The 24,258-nt window shown below is 40.2% G+C and overlaps 2 protein-coding genes across 3 annotated transcripts in view; one reads left to right on the top strand and one right to left on the bottom strand.

Annotated features, from left to right (window-relative positions):
* Positions 1 to 508: 508 nt before the first annotated feature.
* mRpL22 (mitochondrial ribosomal protein L22) lies at positions 509 to 1,512 on the bottom strand. Its single transcript, XM_019057895.2, has one exon. The coding sequence runs from the start codon at positions 1,312 to 1,314 to the stop codon at positions 673 to 675; it is 642 nt and encodes a 213-aa protein (XP_018913440.1). The 5' UTR covers positions 1,315 to 1,512; the 3' UTR covers positions 509 to 672.
* A 151-nt stretch (positions 1,513 to 1,663) lies between these two features.
* Positions 1,664 to 24,258, top strand: part of LOC109040657 (E3 ubiquitin-protein ligase TRIM33) — a 73,088-nt gene continuing 50,493 nt past the window's right edge. For both annotated transcript variants that reach the window (XM_072302097.1, XM_072302096.1), the window contains exon 1: positions 1,664 to 2,480. In XM_072302097.1, coding sequence (XP_072158198.1) covers positions 2,135 to 2,480 — 346 coding nt within the window. In that variant the 5' untranslated portion in view covers positions 1,664 to 2,134. The remainder of the gene's footprint in view (positions 2,481 to 24,258) is intronic.

The raw sequence follows: 24,258 nt of genomic DNA, 5'->3' as shown, positions 1-24,258 counted from the left end.
ATTCCAAAAATTTTTGGGGGGAGTCCCTCCGAGCCCTCCTCTGAACTGAGGGTATTCCATAACCCCCCTGGTGGAGCGGCCAGGCCCCCCTGACAACATGACCTGGGTACGCCTATGGTCGAAACATAGAACAAAACTGAATTTCTATAACACTGCAAGCAGAGGAAGTTCCTCTGTTCTAGAGTCATCGGCATATCTTGCCAAAGATATTATAACGGTTAGATATGCAGTTAGGGCAGGGTAATCTGAACCTGATAGGAGGGGAGGGTGGTGAGTAGGCAGCGTGTTTTACATAGAGGCGAACTCTCATGCGGCATACTCTTTGGCATTTCTTATGGAAGAGTTTGCCTCTGTGTAAAACGCGCTGCCTACCCACCAGGCGCATGTACCCCCTCACAGGTCCAGATACCCTGCAATAAGTAGGCCCATACTGCATATCTAGCGGTTACAATATCTTTGTATCTTGCAAAGAATCAACTACAAGGACAAGTCATTAAAAACTTCATGGTACATGTTACATTATTTATTTGAGAGTTAGGTTCTGAACCAAGTAAAAAACTACAAAGAATAAAAGCAAAAACAAGCAAATGAAAGTTAGGTTGAAATGCAAAACCCAATTATCACTAGAATAACATTTTTGAACATCTGAATACACTTGACTTTTGTTGAGAGTTAAAGAGAATTTATGATCCTACGAGCGCGGAGCTGTTCAACATATCTCTCAAGTGCAGAGGGGCCATCTCTTGGCAAGTCCCAATAATAATCCTTTGGAGGAGTTCCTTCTTCCAAACGTACAAAATAGTGGGAATATCTATAAAAAATTATACCATGCCTCCCTTTAGCATGTTTTCTCACACCTTTAATCGTAATACCCTTACTTACAAAAGATTCAGCAACCCAAAGATTACTCTTAAATTCCACATTATGCTCAGTCACAGCAAGGTCTCTAGCTTCTTTTAATGTGTCCGCGATAATAACAGCGCCTTTGCGGGGAACTTGCTTCAGTTGCTTGAGAGCTTCATCTACCGTCATTCCACGAATCAAACAAGCGCAGACATACAATTTTTTCGGCTGATACTTGACGTTGGTTTTCTGATGACATATGAAAGCAGGTCTTGGCGGTTCTCCAGGTTCTTGGGGTGGGTATACAACCTTGTTGAAATCCATGAAATGCGAGGGTTCACCTTTATACGAGGCAGCAGCGATTTTGAAAAGACTCAGGAGTTTTGGTTGTAGATTCAAAGCTGAATTGTTTGAAAAGAGATTTCCTGTAACCCTGCACAATGTGCTTGCCAGAGCCGCCTGAACTACCATTATGCCTTGTATAAATTAACACAAAATTTACATTTACCACATATTTTGGTACCTGATAACTAAGAAGAACTGCACTTAGAAATTTCAATAAGTTTACTGTAGTGATTTCGCTGCACCACTTGAAACTAGAAAAGAAAAAGTCTCGAAAAAACCAGAAAAAACACAAAAATTGATGATAACAAACACTACCCTAACCTTATTCTGCATTGTTTGCATTTGCTGCAATGCTGCATAGAGTGAAAATTGTGAGAGGTGACTGTAAAGCTCATTGCCTAACCTTCGGTCATGCGCTCTCAAACAACTCTCAGGCTCATAATGAGAGAGTCCACTCTCTTATGCAAGTACGCGAGTGCATCCACGGGCTGTAAATGTGGTGGAAATTGAACAGCCGTCTATTTTGAATCCCTGAAAACTCCTAATTATCTTAAAGTTTTAGCCTTTTCTGTATTATTTGTGAATTCTTTAGTAATTTTCTAATGGTTGGAAATAAAACACCCGCCATAAGTCTACGTGTTGAGTCTCATCGAGGCTCCGAATTCGTTGTGTTTTTCATCTCTGCACATCATACTGCAGGCAAAATTTTACCGAATTGAGTTTCTAATTTGAGTTCAGTGTAGGTTTTAATCTGTGTCATCGGGCGGATCCCATAATGAACCTTTTTCGGTCGACAACAGCATAGATTTCCCGTATTCGCTCGTTTTTCACTTGCTACAGGCACATTGCTTCTCTGTAAGTAATGGCAGATTTTAATAACTTGTGGTGTGGAGTCACTAACCCTAAGTAGTGACATTAAGTTTGTTTTTGTCAGTTTTAATTTAAAATGGAAAACCAAGTCGACTTTGAAAGTGAATTTCCGACCGCTGAGGTTCCCATAGTGAAAACTGAAAATACTCGAGATGCCTCTATTGAGGACACAAGTGACGAGTGTCAACAAATTGATCAGGAGCAAACTCCTAATGAGTGCGTAGAAGCAAGTCCTAGTGCCACAACGCCCACAACGGAACAGCCCTCTAACCCATGGGTTACCACGAAGTGTATATTTTGCCAGCAAATTTTGGGCTCTGCGGAAGAGCCAAAACTCTTGGATTGTTTACATTCTGCATGCAACAATTGTATCGAAGCAAAAGTTCGGGAGTCGCAGCTAGCATCAGAAAGTGACATACTATGTGAGTAATCTTTGTTTTGACATAGCTCGTTTAATATTATAGATGGATAAGCATAATTTCTGCATGAGATGTGTGAATGATGGACTGGAGTTCCAATTTTGGCAGGTATAACTTGATACGATTGTGTTAAAACAGGGAAAAGAAAAGAATAGATAAAAGTCACATCAGTCTTAATGCATCAATCCTCAGTTGGCCCATTGGCTAGCATGTAAATATCTGTTGAATGGTGCAAGTTTTGGATGTGACATTTGTCTATCCTTTTCTTTCCCCAGTTCTACCCCAATAATGTTTCTTCTCGAAGCATTGTGACTTGCTATTCCAGTCTGCTTCAAAGTCAAGATTACCATAAAATGCAGACTTGTAAGAGCCGTTCTACAAGAAATTTCCTGGAATCAAATTGATTGACACTCATTTAAGTTGACAAACTTATTGGCCAATCTACTGCCTGTTGTCAATGGTTGCTTTGGAATGTATATTTTACAGATCATCTATTAATACAAGGAAGAAACTTGTCCAATCTTTTTGATAACATTTTCACTTTAGAACAGTGATTGAAGCTCAAGACACTAGTCAGGGTTGATTGGTCTCTGTATTGAAGATTAAGGTTATGTACTTAGCTGGCGGCACACTGATCTGTTAGGTGCGTTTTTTGAGTAAACTGTTCAGGAATTTGGAAACAGAATTACCTGATAACAAATGGTCAGAGTTGTTAGACGTCATTTGAACTACCTTACAACTTGTGCGTTTACTTATAAATGTTACAAGGTGGAGGAATGGTGCTGGATCCACACCATTTCGCGTTTAGAGTTGCATGCGATCTGGGTTACCTACCTATTGTCACATTGAAAGAGGCACTTGTGCAGCCTAGGTTGTATTTTATGTCAGCACTGATCAGAGCACAGTCATAAAGAGGAATAGAAGCTGATGTCATGTTTTAAGTGAGCAAATCCACTGTTAGCTAGATTTCAAGCACTGCTGTTAGTTAACTTGATGTCACAAACTGACATGGCAGTCAATGTTTACACCACCTCTGAAGTCGCTACTTCCCACTTTCCTCTTTAAGCTCGGTCCGGAAGTTCAATTTACACCGCTCTCTTTGAATTTCACCCCTGTACACTTGCAATCTCAGCTATGACCTTGCTAGTAATTCATACATTTGGACTTGTGTTCGCCAACAAAATCCACTTGAGACTTAAGTGTAAATGAGGGAGAGATTTTTATTTTTGCAGCAGGTTAACTTGTATTTAGGACTGGCTTTCTTTGGGCATGAGCCCCGGGAATCACAATCTATTATGGTAAAATTACATAGGTGGAAGGGTACATTTTGGAAGCAATGCCCCCCTTTTTTCTTTATTTTTCATATCAACGCTACGAAGATGATCCTGAGGGATGTACTTTAAAAAAAAAAATAAATATAGAAGGTTCATCACTTTCGACTTTAAGGAGTGGCAAAGTTTAGACCCCTCCCTCGTCTTGTGTTGAGGGAATCCAGAATCCCTTGGTAGTGGAAAAGGGGCCCGGCTGACTCCAGAAGAAAGCTTCAGCTATGCCTACAGATGAGAATCAAGATTTGTCGTTGAGAGCCTAGAAAAGTTATCCAGAAGAAGGTTGAGAATTCATTATCCGCACTACCCTCCCGAGTTCTCAGAATTCGTTATTTATTTTTTCGGTAGCAATAGAAGTTTTTAAATTCCAATTTCCCGATTTTGCAGAGAGCTGTGTCGGATTCTTCCTCACGAAAGATAAATCAAAGAATTACTTAAATTCGAAATTGGTATTTTCGCGAATAGCAACCCGACTAAAAATCTCCGCTGCTCGGGCTATTCTGCCGTGCCAAGGAAAAACGCCGTATGAACATTCTAGAGTTGCCGAATTTCCCCAGATAGAACATGAATTTTTGACAACATTCATGCATATTTTTCCTTCAAATTTTCAGATATTTTAGATTAAATTGCGCACAAAATAATATCAAAAATTGGAAGAAAAATAGTAGCAATTTTCCCTATAAATTGGTATCTCATCCGATGAAATTTGGCAACGTTTGGAGGTTCATACGGCGTTTCTCCTTAGCACGGCAGTATTCTGTACCGCCCGAGCTCCTTCCCTACCCTTTAAGGTGTAACTGTTATTGCATTACTTCAGTCAGTGGGCTCTCACATACTCGTGCCCCGGACTTAATTTTGGAACTTACAATTAGGACCGCACAGAAGGACTTCTCCAGATTCTATGCACCGACTATGAGGATATTATTGGCTACCATCTCGAGTCCTAATATAAAATCTGTATTCGCCGTCGTTCCAGTGGCGTGGCGTGCTTTTCGATATATCGATATATCCTCATTTGAAGCTATGGTAAAGAATCGATCATTAAGGTGTCCGTTGCGAATACTTTATTAATCGATCTTTTTCCATCATTTTAAATGGTAGAGCAATATATATATCGCAAAGCACGCCACGCCACTGCGTCGTTCCTGTAATAACTCCTTTCTTTAGGAAGATCTATATCGATGGCCCAAGTGCGAAACAGCGTATCTCTATTGCGGTGTTGCAAAATCCCTGCTCCTTTTTTATTTTCCCGACGGATACAAGCCCACTTTACAGCTTGAAATTGATTCAGTTTATTCGACTAACAGCAGGGTGTCTACAAGTGCGGAATTTCCGGAAAGTCCGGAAATAGTATTGAGTTTTTAAGGGCGGTCCGGAAGTACTGAAAAAGTGCGGTACTTCCGCAAGGAGGTACGGAATTTTCGTAATTTTTGTTGCAATTTGAGCGAGAAATTCAAATTTTTGAAATTTTTCGAATTCCTTCAAATAAAAGTTCTAAAAAAGTACTGAATTTTTCTGTTGAGGAGGTACTGAATTTCTTGGGGATGTACTGATAAAGTACCGGAAAAGTACTGATTTTTGGCCACACTGATGTAGTAGACACCCTGGTGGCGTGCTTTGGGATGTATCGATTGGTTTTCCATTTAAACCCACGGAAAAGGATCGATAAACAGGGTGTTTGCAACGAACACCTAAATGATAGATTCTTCACCATACCTTCAAATGGGAATACACCTATCGATAGTCGATTCTTCGCGATTCGCCATTGGTAGATTCCTGCACCGAATTCCCCCCCCCCCCCCCCCCGATTTGGAACAGTGCAAGGAGCTGTGGAGGATCCTCCTCGAAATGACAGCCACGCGCTCCTTTTAAGGTACACTAACAGGATGTTAACAAGTCCGAAAATAGTCCTGATTTTTATGAGCGGCCCGGAAATACTGGAAAAGTGCGGAAATTCCGCAAGTAGGTCCGGAATTTTTTCATTTTTTGTCATTTTTGTTTCAATTTGAGCGGGAAATTCAAATTTTTTAAGTTTTTCGAATTTCGTCTGATGGACAAACTGAAAAAGTCCTGAATTTTTCTATTGAGGAGGTACACGGAATTTCTCGGGAACTTATTGAAAAAGTACCGGAAAAGCACTGATTTTTGGCCAGCCTGTTTTAGTAGCAGGGTGTCTACTAAAACAGGCTGGCCAAAAATCAGTACTTTTTCAGTACATTCCCGAGAAATTCAGTACCTCCTCAACAGAAAAATTCCGTACTTTTTTGGTACCTTCAATTGACAAAATTCGTAAAATTTGAATTTTTTGCATAAATTGCGGCTAAAATGGCGAAAATTCCGGACGTTCTTGCGTAATTCCGCACTTTTTCAGTACTTTCGAACCGCCCCACAGTGGATCGAGTCAATTAGAGAGGTCGGACCTAAAATTTTTGACTGAAACTGCAAATTTTGATGTTTATTTAGCCACATCCCAAATTTCAAGGAGAGTTTCTTGTAGAAAATTTAACGAGGAAACCACTGAAACAATTTTTAGAACCTCAAAGTTTCGTATAAACGGAGACATAAGCGTTTAAAGTTTCCAAATTTTGTCCGACCTCCTATAGACTCGATCCACTGTGCGCCCTGTAAAATCAGTACTTTTTCCAGACTCTCAGGAAACTCCGGACTTGTAGACACCCTGACCAGTCTTATTCTTACAGTGTCACTCGAGTTGCCTTACTTCCGGTCGGATTTCCTCGAGGGCGCTGCAGTGGGACGCCACTCGGTGGTGGGGAAAAGTCCGGGATGAAAACTGGATTAGAGCCACGAGAGACGGGAATAAGCGGGAGCCGCGCCCGCGCCCGGGAGACGCTAACAAATCGTGACCAAGATGGCGGCGCGCCAGAAAGGTAGATTCCGCAGACGAGATGAGCGCCGGGGGGCACCGGCTCCGCGGGGCGGGGAGGGGGGCGAGGGTGGGGTCGTCGGGTCGTGGTGGAGGCTGCGGTGGCGGTGATTGACCCGGCGCGGGGACTGGGAGCATTTTCCTTCACCTCCAAGAGGTGAGAGGTCCACCAACCTCTACTGGAGGCAGGTGAAATTCCAGGTGAAAACCCCGTGGAAGCATTCCTGTGCCTTAAGTCTGTGTAACACGAGCAAAGTAGAGCTCTTGAGAAGGCTCAATGGTGGCATCGTTGACTGTTAACCTCCCGAAGAACAATCAGGGTCGCGAGAAGTTCGGAATTTCCGGAAATAGTACGCTGATTTATTAAGGGCGGTCCAGAAGTAATGAAAAAGTGCGGAAATTCCACACGAAGGTCCGGATTTTTTTCATTTTTGTAGCAATTTGAGCTAGAAATTCAAATTTTTCAAGTTTCGTCGAATGAAGATACTGGAAAGCTCTGAATTGATTTTCATCTGCATGCTTGCGTAGAGATCGTAGCTTCTATCCGTACAAGCAGATGGAAAGGATTAAACAGAGTGAGGAGTTCTTGAAGAGTCTTTGAAAACCTAGAAAACTCGGGGAAAAAACTGTCCAGCCCTGAAAAGTTAGGAAAATTTGTTGCAGGATCTTGAAATTCTTTTTTCCGGTCGTGAAATTCGATTCTATTCTGCCGCATTTCCATGCTCTATCGATGGAAATGAGAAGTTATATCTAACAGTTCTCTTGAATTGTTTACGATTTCACGAGATTTTGCGCTAGAAAAATTTTGTGGAAAGCATTTTCATTAGAAACTGAGCCCGGGATTCATTGTTGATGAGTCAGTTGAATTCCGGTGACAAATGTAGTTTTTCCCTCAGAAAATCAGCGATAAGAGGAGATGAAAACAGCTCGTTTAATAACTCTCCCCCATACGGTAATAGTCTGTTCAGATAAGTAATGAAGTCCCGGAAGTTTTCAGGGGCTGAATTCGTAATCGCAGCCCGCCCCAAGTACTTACTTGAACCGCCCCTATCAGAAAGGAACCAAGTCACATCAGCTATTGCCCAAGTTATCGGAGCAATTCAATTTTTTACAAGAGGAAGTTTGTGCGCGTTTCTTTCATAATTTTGAGGAATTTGCTTCGCACTATGAAGTATATTCACTGAAATTTGCACAAAAATTCGCACAACCGTTAGTTAAAATTAAATTGCCCAATGGAGATGTTGCATGTGTGAGGGATTTGCGATTTGACTGTTGTTTCTTATGTAAAAGTTCGTGAGAAACACGATGGTGCCGCTGGTTTTATCTGAAATCAGCTCCCAAGCTCAAAAAAAGCTCTCAAAGTGAGGCCAAAATGGAGGGGATATCCCACCCTACCCTGAGAGTCCACCTTTACATCAAAACAAACTCTCCATGCGAAGATAGGGAGCAAATACATTAGCAGGGTTGCCACTTTATTTGGGGACTCCAAAACTGAAAACACGGCAACCCTGCTAATGTATTTGCTCCCTATCTTTGCATGGAGAGTTTGTTTTGATGTAGAGGTGGACTCTCAGGGTAGGGTGGGATATCCCCTCCATTTTGGCCTCACTTTGAGAGCTTTTTTTGAGCTTGGGAGATGATTTCAGAGAAAACCAGTGGCACCATCGTGTTTCTCGCAAACTTTTACATAAGAATCAATGGTCAAATCGCAAATCCCTCACACATGCAACAGCTCCATTAAAGGTAGCAATAGCCAATGTGGCTTGATTCCTTCTGCTGAAGTCAGCGGTCCATTTATCAGAGAAGTGAAATTTCAGAAATTTCAAAACAAGATTTTTCCCTTCCCAAAAAAGCTTTTGATTTGGAATTTAGACCAGAATAATCCAAGTTTAATTCACTATGAATTTAGTTTTGGAGCTTAGAAACTGCCTACCATCTTAATAAACGTTTTACGAAATACCTAAGAAATAAAGTTGGTGAAATTTCACACCTCTGTATGTAGAGACCCCCTTTTCGCCCCTCACCTGCTTCACCTCCCACCACGCGGTCTCGATGAAAGTTTCGGTTGATTGAAAGTTCCATGAAAGTCTGCACCGATCCGGTGAAGCACTGAAAGCCAACAACTTTCTCACTTCTATGGAAACTGGGAACTTGTTCAGCGATAGAAGTCTATCTTCATTTCGACATGCGTGAGTCGCATGGGAGTTCACCAGCGGCTCCATTGTTGAATCGATATCGGATGACCTTGATCGATATAAAGCATTGCTAAGATAGGGATTTGTCGATCTGGATCATTCGATATCGATTCAACAATCGATTCGCAGCTCATGCTCGAATGTGGGTTAGCCCCTTTTGCTTACAGGGCAGTATGCATTTTCCGCACAAACTCTGGGATTTTGACATTTCCACACAAAGATCGGGATAAACTTTTCCGCACATAATGTTTCCCGCACAAGTTACATCTGACAACGTCGGTCGTAGAAGGAGTCTTGGTCTGAGCTGTACCGTGTTTATCTGGTATCTGGTCTATGTGGTATCTTTTACAACAGAAATATTGCGATCCCCAAGGAACAATAGGTTCCCTCCAAGTCTTCTATTTTTTTTTATAATTTTTTTTTATGTGGATTAAGAGAAACATTTACCTCTACCGGATTGCAACCGATCTCTTGTTTCAATTGTTTTCGTGTCCTCTTACCGGCGCCTTTATTCTTTGGCGTCACGAAAATCAAAATAAGGAGCTAAATATGCTGATGAATGCATATTCGCCTTCATTTTCTCTTTTTTTTCTTCGTCTATTGCTTTGTCTATCAACATCAATAATCAGTCCACAGATATCAGTTCTGTAAGCCTTTGACGTGGCACGCCACGTGTTAAGATCAATTTATGCCGCGAGGAGGGTGCGGAAAGTTCCAAAACGCCGACCGTCTGCGGGTTAATGGTTGAAATCCGTATTGACAAAGCTATAGACAAAGGAGACAAAAGGGGTATGGAGGGATTCTATTGGTGCGGAAGCGGGTGGTTGCAATGACCAAAGAAGGTAGATAATAGACTAACTAACGGCAACCCACGAGAGACCCTTTATTAGTTAGTCCATCATTGTCTCCCTTTGTTTATAAGAACCACCCATTTCAACCAATAGGATCGCTACAGACTCCTTATGTCTTCTTTGTCTACAGCTTTGTCTATCAGTTTCAACTATCAGCCCGCTGCGGCGATCCGGCATTTCAGCCTCACGGCATACTGCCAATTTCCGTTCAACCAGTCGTCCGATTTTATGACGAAATTCCCGATCCTCCGTTGAAATGTGCGATTCACCCCATTTTTACAATTGAGAACAGAAAAAGTAGTCATCATTTTCAAAATTGCCTGTACGTGTAGGATCGCGAGATCGGGTATTTTCTGCATCAGGGATTTTATCGGAAATGGACGTGGGCCCTGCCAAACTGGTCTGTTCCTCCATCACGCTTTCACTTTGCGGGTTTAACGGGTCAGTTGCGCTGGTCTTAGAATCGTGTTTTGGTGCTTGATTCTTGTAGATTATCGAAAGAATTGACAGCTAGCCGGCCAGGTTGGCCTAGTGGTCAGTGCGTCTGACTCTAGGCCAATAGGTCCCGTGTTCGAGTTCCGGTGGTGGCGACTTTTCATTGAACTGACGATCAGAGTGGACCTGCAGAAACAGATTCCACTCGCCCTTAATCCCTGAAAATTTGAAAGCTTGGAGCATGGATGTACACTAACCCTGACCCGATGCGCATTCAAGGTTGCAGAATCCTCAAATGGATGAAGGGCCTTAAATAACTCAAAGAAAAAAATATATTGACTGTTTTACAAACAGAACTGTCTACGTTCAATATTATCCGAGATGTCGCGCTTTGGAGAATCCGGTTTGTGGCGTCATCCATACCGCGGTAGTAACACCCTTGGTTTCAGCCCAGTTTCACGTTGTCTGCAATAAGTGTGTGTCTCCCGGATTGATGTCTTTTTTTGTTGCTGTTTGGGCAGATCTTAAGGATTATTTTTAGCTGATTTACTAGAATCAATCATCATAACACAATTCTGAGACAAGCGCAACTAACCCATTGTGTTCGGGAGTTGACTTCAGAAAAAAATCAGTCGCGCCATTGTGTTTCTAAGGGGTGGATCAATTAATTTGACAATCCCCGCTGAATGTAAGAACTCCAGCCCCTCATGCAAGGATCTTCCCCTCTCGCCTTTCACAAAAGAGCCTCTACAAACCTTTCGACTCGAATCTATGCTTTGCCGTTTTTGGCGCCTTATTCCGTCTTAGTAAGCTAAGAAATTCTTGAGAACTTCACCTTGCATACTCTTTAGGGAGCAGGAGTACAGTACTACCGTGCTAAAGAAGAACGCCGTATGAACATTCGAGAGTTACGAAATTTCCCTCTATAAAACATATGTTTTTGACAACATAAATGCATATTTTTCCTCGAAATTTTCAGATATTTTCGATCAAGTTGCGTACAAAATTGTCTGGAAATTTCGGAAAATAATGTTCACAATTTCCCCAATAAATTAGGTTTTTATCGAAGGAAACCTCGCAACGTCCAAAGGCTCATACGGCGTGCACGGCAGTGTAGCTTTATCCAGAGTGTCTACAAGTCCGGAATTTCCTGAAAGTCCGGAAATAGCACCAATTTTTTAAGCGGTCCGGAAGTACTGAAAAAGCGCGGAAATGCCGCAAGAAGGTCCGGAATTTTTTTAAATGTTTTCGTCATTTTTGTTGCAATTTGAGCGCGAAATTCGAATTGTTGAAATTTTTCGAATTCCGTCAAATGGAGGTACCTACTGAAAAAGTACTGAATTTCTCTGTTTAAGAGGCACTGAATATCTTGGGAATGTACTTAAAAAGCACTGTAAAAGTACTGATTTTCGGCCAGCCTGTTTTAGTAGACACCCTATCTGATGCGTGGACTGCAGTTATTGTAGCACAGGAAGAGAGAATGCTTGCCGTTTGTTCTTGTTCCGCCCTTTTACGGGTTAAGAAAACTTCTTAGAGTATCTTCCAGTAACCACACTAATAGACGCTATTTTTGACAGTCTTCGTTAGCAAAGCCCACCTCACAGAGTAGCCTTATTGTTAACTAGGGACCACCCGCTAACCTCTTGGCGCCAGGTGAAAACTTTTACTTTCGTTGCTCCATCGGTCAGCCTTGAAAATACCTGCCTATCTGCCGCCGAGCAATAAGTTGAGCAATTTTTTAAGCAATTAGATCTGCAATCAAGCCCATGTTTGGTAAACTTGAATCTAATTTGATTTTGATGTTCAAAACTTGTTTGGAGGTTTTGTGCCAGATGGACTACATTTTTCAATATGGTACTATTATTTTGACTCGATTTACAAACAACGTATCTGCCCCTATTTTTCCCACTAAGATAGGGGCTTTTTGGACGAGCAAGGAATGTCGGTTCCTCATCACAAAATGCAGTCCAGATCAGGGCTATTGAATCTTCCAGACCATGTCGCGTGACAAAATGAAAAGGCCGCGAAAAAAGGCCTTGAGAACGGGAAAGCGGGCTCGTATCAGCGTGATAATCGCGTGTTTTTCGCAAAAAACGCGAAAATGCGAAATGAAGTCCATTGCCGTTTCGTCTGGAACTAATAAATGTCTGGTTCACGTCATCAAAAATCGCTGCTAGGTTTTTTGGAGAGCACATGTCACTTAACAGTCAGGTTTCTTTTTTTCCCATGACAGTTCAGGTTCTTTTTTTCCCATGAAACAAGCATTCAAAAATACTCATACATGATTAAAAATTGAGTTTTCATATTGCCTAAGCGAACTCCAATAGTGTCACAGATAAGCTTAAAGTTTCAAAATTGATAACCCTTAGCCTCCAGTGACCTCTGTTTCAGCAGCATTCCAGGCATAGTTGAAAGCTTTTCTCATTGTCAATAGAAAGGAGGTCATCAAAGATCACAATCCCACAAAGGTCATAGTTCATCGATTGCATCGATGACCTTTATTTATGCGACCTTTAAAGAAAATTATCAATCGTGCAGTGAGCATTCCTCAAGACTCAAATTTCAACCGCTTGGATCTCCATCCAGCTTCTAGACCTCCGTCTAGAAGCCTTGGTCGCAAACCCTCTTCAGATCGAATTAGACAGTGAAAAAAAGTTACGGGCTATATAGACATAACGTCCGTTCTGGGCTCAGAGGCCGAAAGTTCCGGGTGCTAAAGCCGTAGCTTCGATCGCTCCGGGTGCTAAGCCCGGAACGCGCAGGGTATGTCTATATAGCCCGAAAGTCGAAAGTACGGCTTCCATGGCCGGAATTTTTTTTTTAAGTGGATTGAAAGCTGAAATGAGTTTATTGCAAAATCAAAGTATTTTATTGGAATAAATTTAACCACATTGCCGAAAGTCACAATTCATCTTTCTTTTCTGGTGTAGGTAAACTTTACTAAAGTTAATGACTGAAATAAATCTCAGGACGATTATGTTCCTATGTTAAGATCGTTTCAAAATATTTAACCATGTTTACTGAAAAAAAAAGGATTCCCTGCACGTGTTGTATAAAAGGCGTAACTGAAACTCGAATGTTTTTCTCCCGTAGTGAGCAGTAGTTTCATATTCATGAAATTTATTTCGGTTAAAGATTTTTCTTTTTGGGCGTTTTCCATTAAAGCTCCAATTTTTTTCAAGACCTAATGTTTAGAAGTACAAATATAGATTTATTTACGTATTTTTTATTTTTGACGGATTTAGTTTTTACCCAAAATGATACGCAAAAAGAGGAGAATTGGAAATGGGCCGCGTATGAACCTCGACATTTCGATTTTGCTTCTGATTTATCTGTAAAGATGAGAAATCTGTCCCGCGTTACTTTTTTTCCACGAACAAAAGAAAAAGTAAGTTATAAGCAGGCCTCGTCTGTCACGCTAAGGAAGAACGCCGTATGGACATTCGAGAGTTGCCAAATTTCCTTCGATAAAATGTTTATTTTTGCGGAACGTTATGATTATTTTTCCTTGAAATTTTCAGGCGCTGCAGGTGAAATTGCGAACAAAATTATCTGAAAAATCAGAAGGATAATATTCATAAGTTTACCAGGAAACTCGTGTTTTATCAAAGGCAATTTGGCAACGCCTGAGGGTTCATACGGCGTTTTTCCTGAGCACGGCAGTCGTGCCCTCGCGTGCCTCGTTCCCACATGGTCTTTAATACGCGGGGTTGCGTTGCATGCTGTGCGACTTTAAGAAGGAGGAAAACTGGAAAACTCGATGAAACGATGCAGAGAAAAGAACAATAATTATCCTCTTCAAGCGAGCATGTTGAGCTTGAGACCGCTTCAAAGTTATTCAGATCAGGATGTGTCCTCGGGTCCGGAAAATCTGGGAAAAGTATTGAAAAATTGTTTACGGAGTAGAGCCCACGTCAAATAAGTGTACGCGCTGTTAAGTGCGACAGGACAGACTGTCCTTAGTTTAGCATTGTAAGAATATACTCGAATCAACATGGCGAATCGTCTGTCACATTCCAAAAGTGCGTAGTCTCATTTGGATTACATTTTGCAATAAGGAACCACTATTTCTTGCCCATTTTAGAAACAGCACACATGACATTGATTTCCCTATGCAGATATGTGCTTTTATAAGAGAGCGAGAAATAGTGGTTCCTTTTTGCAAAATGTGATCCATTTGACGTAGGCCGAAACTCATGATGAACGGATGGTTCCGAGAAGGAAGTGGCGTCCTCTGCGCGTAGAATAGAGAACTGTTTCCTTGAAGAAAATAGTGGTCCTTTTTTGGGAAAAGGGGGATAATTGGAAATAATTGGAAGGAAATGCCCATTTCTAGTTCCTTGAAAGTGTCAAAAACAGTGGCTCCTAATTGCAAAACGTAAGTCAAATAGACAAAATTTGCCAGCGACGCAAAACAAATCTTCGAGTAAGCAACCATTACTGCACGAAGGATGTTGTTTGGCCTATCTCGGAGAGTGAAGGCGAATTAGAAATATCCATAGCAACCGCACAGTGCACCCTATTCGTGCCTTGAACCCTCTGTCCTCCAACTATGCTAAGAAGCCGTGATTGCTAGAAAATCATTAGCGTATTTATCATCAGTAATGGTTCGAAAAAATCAAATATAATAGAAGCTTTTCCTTCTTTATCTTTACGTTTATTATTTATTTCGTTTCTTTTCTTTTAAAAAACAGATAGATGAGTCCACGCGAATTAAAGGTATCGATTTTTCTCAATATTTTGCAATAATTACGCCTTCAGCGTTATTAACAACCGCACATTATTAAACAGTGACCCAACGAAATTCGTTCGAAAGCCAAAAGAAATTCAGGATAAATGATCAAATTATTTTTTCCAAAGCAAATTTTGACTCCCCGGAGTTCCTTAGAAACTTCCCAACCGATGATCTAAAAAAGTCAATGGGGACAGGAAGGATTGCAAATGTTCTTGGAACTCCGCGTCGAAGAATTCAATGCATTTTGTGTTTTATTTTGGTGCATTTTTACTACGATTTGTACCTAGGCCCTGGGTGAATTACTGGAATAAGAAGAACCCCTTCGTTCCGGAAATCACGGGCATTCGTATGCACGGAAATAAATACGGAAGCGGAAGTCGCCGCTGTCACTTCCGGTATCCTGACTTCACGGTGAAAGCAAACCGGAAATACACATCAGACGGTGTCGGCTCGTCGATATTCTCGTTGCGAACGCGTTTGCTTTGTCGTCATTTTTTCACTTACTTACCAGTGACGTGGCGTGTTTTGCGCGATACATCGATTGATCTGTCATTTAAACCTATAGACAAGGATTGAGAAACAGGGTGATCGCGACGAACACCGCAATAATCGATTCTTTACCTTGGCTTTAAATGGGGAAATATCGATAATCGATCATTCATGCCGCGCTACTGTTCCGTACTTACCGGTCTTTCATTTAGATTCATCAATTTTTCTTCTTCCAATTCCCAGTTGTATGAATGTGCGTTGAAAACATTATTATCATCAAGAAATTCTCAGAAACTGTAAAAAAAGGGGGATACATCCTAAAGTTTTCTTAACTGTCATGTCATGAAGTAACAAGACGCTATTTCGGGACTCGACGTTTCACAATTCATTAAGCCCCATGGTGACGTCTTTTAGCACTTATACTACTACATTTTTAGCACTTATTATCAAATCTATCGCAATAGGCTCGGTGAGTCATTTTCGTATATTACGTCAGTTTTTAAATATTGATGATCGAAAATCGCGAAACGTGAAGAGGCATGTTTTGACACACGAAAGGAAACATCGGGTTTGAGCCAGGGTTGATCCGGTTTTCAGCGTTTTGAAAAAGAAAAAAAGTCAAAACTAAATTTATAACACTAGGAAAAAAAAAAAAAAAAAAAAACACACACATTGGCTTTAGAGTCCAGACTCTTGAAAACATTGACAAGAAAAAATACTCTTGATTCAATCAGATTTAAGCTTAAATCAAAAGGAAATCCGCTCAAATTAAGAGGCTTGGTTCTTGATTTAAGCTTAGATCTGATTGAATCAAGAGTGTTTTTTCTCGTCGATGTTTTTAAGAGTCTGGACTCTAGATCCAATGTGTTTTTTTCCAGTGTAATCTCATAGATTACATTTCACTCAGACTTTTCTTCGGATGGAAAAAGGGACGCTTTCCAAATTTCGATCGCGCAAAGTCCTTCCTCGTTCTTAATTTCTCGTCCAAAATGCCCTACCGTTTGAGAAAACAAGAAATCTGCTGTAAATAGGTATTGCGAACTCCGTATTTGTTTTTCTCAACAATTTTTGTCAAGACGTTATGTAAACAGTGTAGGAATAAAATAGCTAAAATTCTTCACCTCTGCATCCTCGCTGTGGGACGAGACTAGTGAGCATACACCGTCACTCCTTCAGCGTAAGGGTTTTTTGGATTTCTTCATGAGCCCCCGAAAGCATGTATTTTTAGGTAAAACATGGTTCACATGGGAATCGAGGTACGCCTTTACGCCAGAGGAGCGACGAGTAGTGAACGTAGGATGCACTTCAAGATCATCTTTGCGTAATTGAGAAATATGCTAATAATATCAGTAGGTGGAAAAGTCATGGAGGAGGATCTGCACGTGTATCTTCGTTTTGAATTTGGAAATTCTCTATTTGTCTTCAATAGAGTTCTTTTTATCAACCTCTGAAAGTGTTCAAATGTTTGCCTTCGTTTATCTATTTTTTATGGCGGCTTTCAATTTTTCTTGAGTTTTCTCGAGGTTTTAATACATTTGTCAAGACGTCCACACTGAAAAACAAAAAAAAAAAACACATTGGATCTAGAGTCTAGACACTTGAAAACATTGACAAGAAAAAATACTCTTGATTCAATCAGATTTAAGCTTAAATGAAAAGGAAATCCGCTCAAATTAAGAGGCTTGGTTCTTGATTTAAGCTTGAATATGATTGAATCAAGAGTATTTTTTCTTGTCGATGTTTTTAAGAGTCTGAACTCTGGATCCAATGTGTTTTTTTTCCAGTGTAGCATCAGGATTTCCCCAATTCTATCAGGATTTGAGGTCAATCAGTTTTTAATCCCGATTTCATCAGGATTTGAGGGAAAATCGTTCATAAAATCAGGAGTTGAGAAAAGTCGGCCGTCCGCTTATTTTCCGTTAGTTATCCGCCATCCGTCCGTTAATTTTTCTCCGCAAAAAATCAGGATTTGGAAAAATTATGAAATCAGGATTTAGCAGTAAAAAATCAGGATTTTTCAAAATGAAAAAAACTAGACACCCTGTTTGTGGATGAAATTTGTCCAAAATAAAACGTACTCTACGTATCGACGGCGAAACTGCAAAAATTCGTATCTTGGTTGAGATGTTTCAAAATCTCCGCTCTTATTTTATTGCTTGAAAGGAGACCGAAGCAACATCGCGGCTCGAGTTGTTCAAGAATACACTTCATAAAGAGAAAGAAAATTACTGAAATTCTAAAAAAATGACGTTCAGTAGTTTTCCATATATAGAGAATAAAGTATGATAGGAAGTTTGCAATGCCGCAAATGTAGCCATGCACTTCTGCAGTTTCACCATCAATGTTAGTTTTCGTTTTGGAAATGTTTTCATCGATTAGAAAATTGCAAGAATCAGTCACACCGCGATAGGGTATGAAACCAGTGGATAACACATGGTATCTCCCCTCGCGTATAGGAGATGACTGAGAAGAAGAGGTGCCCTTAATCGTCTCTTAACGGGAAGTTTATTTAAACAGGTACGAGAGTTTTAGCCTGATTTATTTGTTTATTGTTTTGATTAATTTTATCGTTTCATTATACATGTTTCAAGCGGCAGACCCATAGAGATAATAATTAAGAATCTAGAACATTCCTGTATTACTGATATATTAACTGTTGAAGTTCTCTGCGCATTGACACGCGTCAACGTCGGTGTAGTTCTTATGCGACCCTTAGAATTTGAAATAGTAGCATTTGATTCCTCCCTCTTTAGAAAATCGGTAGAACAGAGGAAACCTTTAGAACCAGTACATGTCCCCTTTTCTTCATTGCAACATGCCGTAGAAAGTAGGAACTTCTTTGAGATGCTTTTTGAGGATTATTGGTAGAGTCACAACTTTGGCGTAAAAATACTTCTTATAGAGGTCAGTTTCCTCAAATTTTACAGGGAGACCCTCCAACTCTACCCCCCCCCCTTAATTTTACTGGAAAGGCCCAGACAGTGTATTCTTGGAAAGGGGAGCTTAGGGCACCCCTAGAAAATCGCTCTAGCTACGTTCTAAGTTGTCAAGACATACTTCGCAGGCAGTCAACAATCGTCGGAATTTTGCAAGCCGCACTAGTGAACAAATAGAAAGCACACAATTCAGAATTAAAGGAACATTATTAGAGTACTAATTATTTTGCTTGAAATGTGATCAGTCGTTTTTTCCTCTGTAATAATGTGGTAATAACAGGCACACTCAGAAAAGCGTGTAGCGAAATCCGTGACCCGAATTTGAGCTCGGATCGCACAGGCAACTAAACTAGCGCCGCGACAAAGCGTAGAGTATCACAAAAAATGAAGGCGATCCAAGCTGAGCAATTGCCCACGACACAAACAGACGATAAATTCAAACGCAAAGCGCTTCAGGCGTTGTGTCACGCGTAACTCCTTTGATTCTAACAGTAACGAAAACAATTTATAGTTTTCTTGCGGGACAACCAACTGAAAGTAAGGAGAATAATCCCGGAGGTCGACGAATGAGTCATGGAACGCTGAACTTCTCTGAGGAGAAATGGTTCTCAGTTCAGTTTGAGGTGGTCGAATTTTGTACCGATAACAATTACGTTCAGTTAATTAACCTCGACCACCTTCGAATTTCCTGAAATAACTCTTACGGGGAAGTACACCTAGCTCTGTTCGTCGCCTCTCTGACGTAAGAGTGTATCACAATGTCCATTTGAGCCCTGTTGTTCATATAACTCCATGCTTTCCAAGGCTCATGTGGAAATACAGGTACGCAGGTACAGAGGAGCACCATGATACGCTAAGGACAAAAGTAGTAAGAACTTCCGAAAGTTGTCGCATTTCATCCGCTATAAGGAGTTAAATTGAAGAATTGGCAAATACCCCCCCCCCCCCCGCTAAATTTCAAAATGATTTATTTTTCATACAAATAGGTGAAAACCCCGCACTGAAAAAAAAAAAAAAAAAAAAAAAAAAAAAAAAAAAAAAAAAAAAAAAAAAAAAAAACACATTGGATCTAGAGTCCAGACTCTTGAAAACGTTGACAAGAAAAAGGACTCTTGATTCAAGCAGTTTTAAGCTTAAATCAAAAGGAAATACGCTTAAATTAAGAGGCTTGGTTCTTGATTTAAGCTTAAATCTGATTGAAGCAAGAGTAGTTTTTCTTGTCGATGTTTTTAAGAGTCTGGACTCTAGATACAATGTGTTTTTTTTCCAGTGCGCGATGCAAATGAGATATATCAAAGTAAGAAAATTCAGATTAAAGTACCAATCCTGCAACAGAAATGGCAGACTTTAGCATGAAAATGAACTTTCTCAAATCAACCAGAAACAGAACTTAAAGTTTGCGTTCTTAAAATGGTTCTCCAGAACCTACTGTTAGCCGCACGATTCGATAGTTGGTCGATGAATGAATCGATAATTCCTGAATTTTAGGCCATCTTTTAAGAATTTCCAAGCATCCTATCACGCTATAGTACGTCAGATGTTAGCTCAGACGATTTGACCGAGAAACATTTTGAATTAGCTTTACAAACCTTCCCGAAAGGAGACTCACGTGTCAAAGTATTTTGAAGCGTTTCTCCGTCAAATTTAGTACTCGAATACGGTAAGTACCATAGCTGCTGATGGATGCTCTACAGTTCTCAAGGAACGTCCTAAAATCCAGAAACTATTGATCGATCTATATTGATCGAGGCGTTCTTTAAAGTGCTGAAGAGCGACCGTAAGGCAGTGGAGATTTTGCAAGTTGGCAACACGGTTGTTCCTCTTTTTAGATCCATTAAAAATATCGATTTTAGGACCAAGAATCGATTGTTTCCTATACGTTTAAATGGAAGAAAAAAAGCTCTAAGAACTTTCAAAAATCGTCACTGTCTTGCGGCAAAAATGAGAAAATTCTTGCACGAAAAAATCTCAACCAGCGTCAAGGTTGTTGGCAGATTCCGATAGTCGGATAATCTGTATTGAGTGCAGACCCATCCTTTAAAGCACTTAGCAAATTGCAAACCATAAAATTAAATCTTTGAGCCCCGACAATTTTACCTGAGATCTTGAAATAGATTCCATGTGAAGGAGGAGGAGGGTCCACGAGGTTCTCGAGCAATATGGACACGCGTAATGGATTCAGATATTCAAAGTTGAAAGCGCGGTGCATTCGTACAGCGAAATCAGTGGAGTCCAAAGTCGTAAATGTCTCCTTCAAAGTTGTGAGATTACATTGTGGGTCAAATTCTCCTAACAATTCAAAGGAAAAAATTCCATATTTTCCAGATAATTCGTAATTAACTGGAAGCAATTTGGCAACATCAAAATGTCCATACCCTGTTTTTTTTTCTTTTAGTGTAACATTATGACGTGTAAGTTGAGAGATGAAGAGATGAAGATCCATTTTAATCGAAAGGAACCTCTTGTTAATATTTCCTGCAATAGAAAAAAAGTTAATTTAAGAACAAATAATTCCAGTTGTCTTAGAAAGAAATGAAGAAGTCTTTCTTTGTTTTCAAAATAATTCCAGTTAGTTCCGGATTATTTTCCTCGGGAATCATTCTGTGGAAGTTCCTTTTGATTAAAGTACATATTTCCTTCTCTGTAATTGCAATTTCTGTAGACGCTGTCATTGTGAGCGACTTATTTTTATCATTTCCTCGTGGCTGACGATAATAATTTTTCTCCTAGGCTAATGGTCTGAAAGCTGTCGTCTCATGCTTCAGCGAAATTATTAGATCGTGTATTCTTTGCGTGAGGTTTGTCGGGTAGTAATAACCCTTGGAGTACAAGTCACCGTATAGTTACCCTATAGAAGAACTAATATAATTTCTCCTTTCGTTTTCTTCGCGAGCCAAATCCTCCCTCTGTCGTTTCTTAAACTGCTTAAGTATGAAAGCTCTCTGTGCTGATTTCGGCTGGAAGAATCCCTAGAAGAACGTCTCTCGAACTTAATAATTCATAGAACATGTTAGTGCCGTAGCACAATTTTTCAGACGAATTTTATGTCGCTCAAATTAGATGGAATCAGTCCAGCTGCATTTCACGTCGCCTGATTTCTGTTGCGTTTAATTCTTTAGCGCAGAACTTGACTATATACTTATTGACTTTCAACTTTGGAGATTCAGGCAAGGTCTGATGCTGTTGTTAAGCTGATTTCCTTGAGTCTGTTGAATTGAGCTTAATTTCTTTGCCAAACACAGCGAAGAACTTATCGTGTTACGCAGCCATTTTTTCGCGCGTTATGAGTAAAACGTAGGTTTTGAATCTTCTGCTCATTTTTACCTCGTTTAGGCAAGCTTCGAGCCCCTCCTAGGAAAGATTGAAGGGATTAGCAGACATAGGTTTTAAGCATCCGCTCAAAATAATGCGAAGTTCATGTCGGATCGCTGGAACTTCGGTGTTTTGGTCGAGTTTGTAAACTCCAATTTTTGATGTAGAAAGAATTATACAGGGTATCTATACCGTCAGTAAAACTCGGTAAAACCGGGGCTTAACATGGAAAATCGATATTATAAGGAAACATTAGGATCATGGATCAGGAATTTCTGAGTACTTCAATTTTTTTTTCAAATTTTGTATTCAATTAATTGTGTTGTTTTTTCAAATCAAACATGTGTCAATTTATTCGCGCGGAAAATCAGGGAATCTTGTCTAAATTACCAGGATAATACAGTAAAAGCTCGCTAACTCGAACTGCGGTTAAGACGAAATGCCGCTGAAGTCGAATTTTTTGTCGGTCCCTATACACATTCGACTCAGCGAGCTTTCACAGTATTAGGAACATCCAAAATTAAAATAAAGTAGGCGCTCTATTAAACTCGTTTACAATATTTATGCATATTGTTCGCAGTTAGTTCAGAACTTTACGAATAGAAAAACTGGCCAAGTGACGATATAAATCATAGAGACCTCACATTTAGGTTTCCCTGTAACGTAGAAGCTATTTTCTACGTTATTGAATCCAGGGTCGCGGGAAAGTTCTCTGAGGGATGAGCGCTGATCTGCGCCTAATGATGAATGATGAGAACCGTGTCAAGTAGGTAATCTCCTTCAGAAGCAGGGCACTGTTTGGCAAACTTGCCCAGCGAATTCCTCAGCGCGGTGCACATCAGTCATCATTAAGCGAAGATGAGAGATGCTGTCCATCAGAAAATGTTGAGTTCCCGAAAATAATCGTTGCTTCACGCATTCGTATAGAATAGTTATAGCTGATTCAGGGTTTCCAAGGGGATGTTTTGCCTCGTGACACTCTGACTATCGCAAGGTTACTGTGCCATGCTACGGAAGACGATGAGGCAATGTCGCACTGATTAAGTAGAAAATCTCGATAAATTTTGACTTTTTTAGACCAAAAAATGACGATGGTCTTTGTGCATGAGTCTTGCAGGGTTGCCGGCTGTCTTAAAAACCGGGGAAATTAGGGAAAGTCAGGGAATTGGCGACGACCTCGAAAAGTTAGGGAAAGTCAAGAAATCTGTGAGAAAAGTCGGGGTATTTCTGACACATCTATAATCACTAAAACATTTTACAAATCCTCCAACTGTTTGTACCCTTCCTGGTCGTTTTTAAGGCTTATGATCTTATACGCAGCTACTGAATGTCATTTTCCATAATTTGATCTCTAAACAAGGAAATTTTGTCCTGAGTTCAGCAAAAGTCAGCGTATTTAAAGAAAAAAAAATTAGGTGGAAACTTTGTTCGCAGTTCAAGAAGTCTTGGAATTAGACAATTTTAGAATCAGGGACTTTAAAGAAGAAGAAATTATCACGGCAACCCTCTCTAAAGAATCATTCTTGACCCAAAAAATAATTGCAAACTTCAGAGAAATGACGTAGGGTTGCTCTTGGAAAGAAGTGTCGCATTCGATACAAAGGTCAGCTGCAACTACAACGAACTGCATCGAAATACAACCTTTTATTCCGTGGACGAACTTTGCATTTTTCGCCAACTTCCGCAATGTTATTTTTGATCGATAATGATTCTTCAGGCTCTTGCGCTAGGGCCATAGTTCGTATTTGGCTGAAAAGTCAAAGCCTACCTAGATTTTTTACCTAATCAATGCGGTACACCGCAGACCGCACGCCAGCTTGACCACGGCAAGAACTCATGCCGAATCACCTCAACTCAATTATTTTGAAAACTTACCCTCGGTCCCCTTCGGCGGGTCAGTGGCAGGGTTGCAATTTTTTATGAAAAATAAAATATTGAAACTCCATGTGAAATATTTCACGAAATTTCAGGACATTTTGAAAAACATTGAAACCTATTTTCGAAATTTAACGTGAAATTAAATGAGAGGCGACTGGTTTTTTTCTTTTTGGCGTTTTGTAGTGCGTGTTGCATACTCAGCCACTAAAAATGTTTCATATTTTTCACAAATTCGTGAGATTCCATGAAATATCTCACACTGGAAAAAAAAAAAACACATTGGATCTAGAGTCTAGACTCTTAAAAACATCGACAAGAAGAAATACTCTTGATTCAATCAGATTTAAGCTTAAATCAAGAACCCAGCCTCTTAATTTGAGCGGATTTCCTTTTGATTTAAGCTTAAATCTGGTTGAATCAAGAGTATTTTTTCTTGTCAATGTTTTCAAGAGTCTGGACTCTAGATGCAATGTGTGTTTCTTCCAGTGCATGGAAATTTTCAATATTTCATATTTTTCATTTGACCCGCGCAGCCCTGGTCGGCGCCCAAAATTTAAATTAAAAAAAATTTCAGCGACAACGGCTCTCATCCACCACACTTTTGAGACGACCCACCGGGTTCGCCATACTGCCGTGCTAAGGAAGAACGCCGTATGAACATTCGAAAGTTGCCAAATTTCCCCAGATAAAACATGTATTTTTGACGAAATGTATGTATATTTTTTCTAAAAATTTTCA

This window comes from Bemisia tabaci, chromosome 7 (genome assembly GCF_918797505.1).
Source record: "Bemisia tabaci chromosome 7, PGI_BMITA_v3".
Lineage (NCBI taxonomy): Eukaryota > Metazoa > Arthropoda > Insecta > Hemiptera > Aleyrodidae > Bemisia > Bemisia tabaci.
Note: the sequence above shows the minus strand (reverse complement) of the source record. Positions and strands in the feature narration are given on the sequence as shown.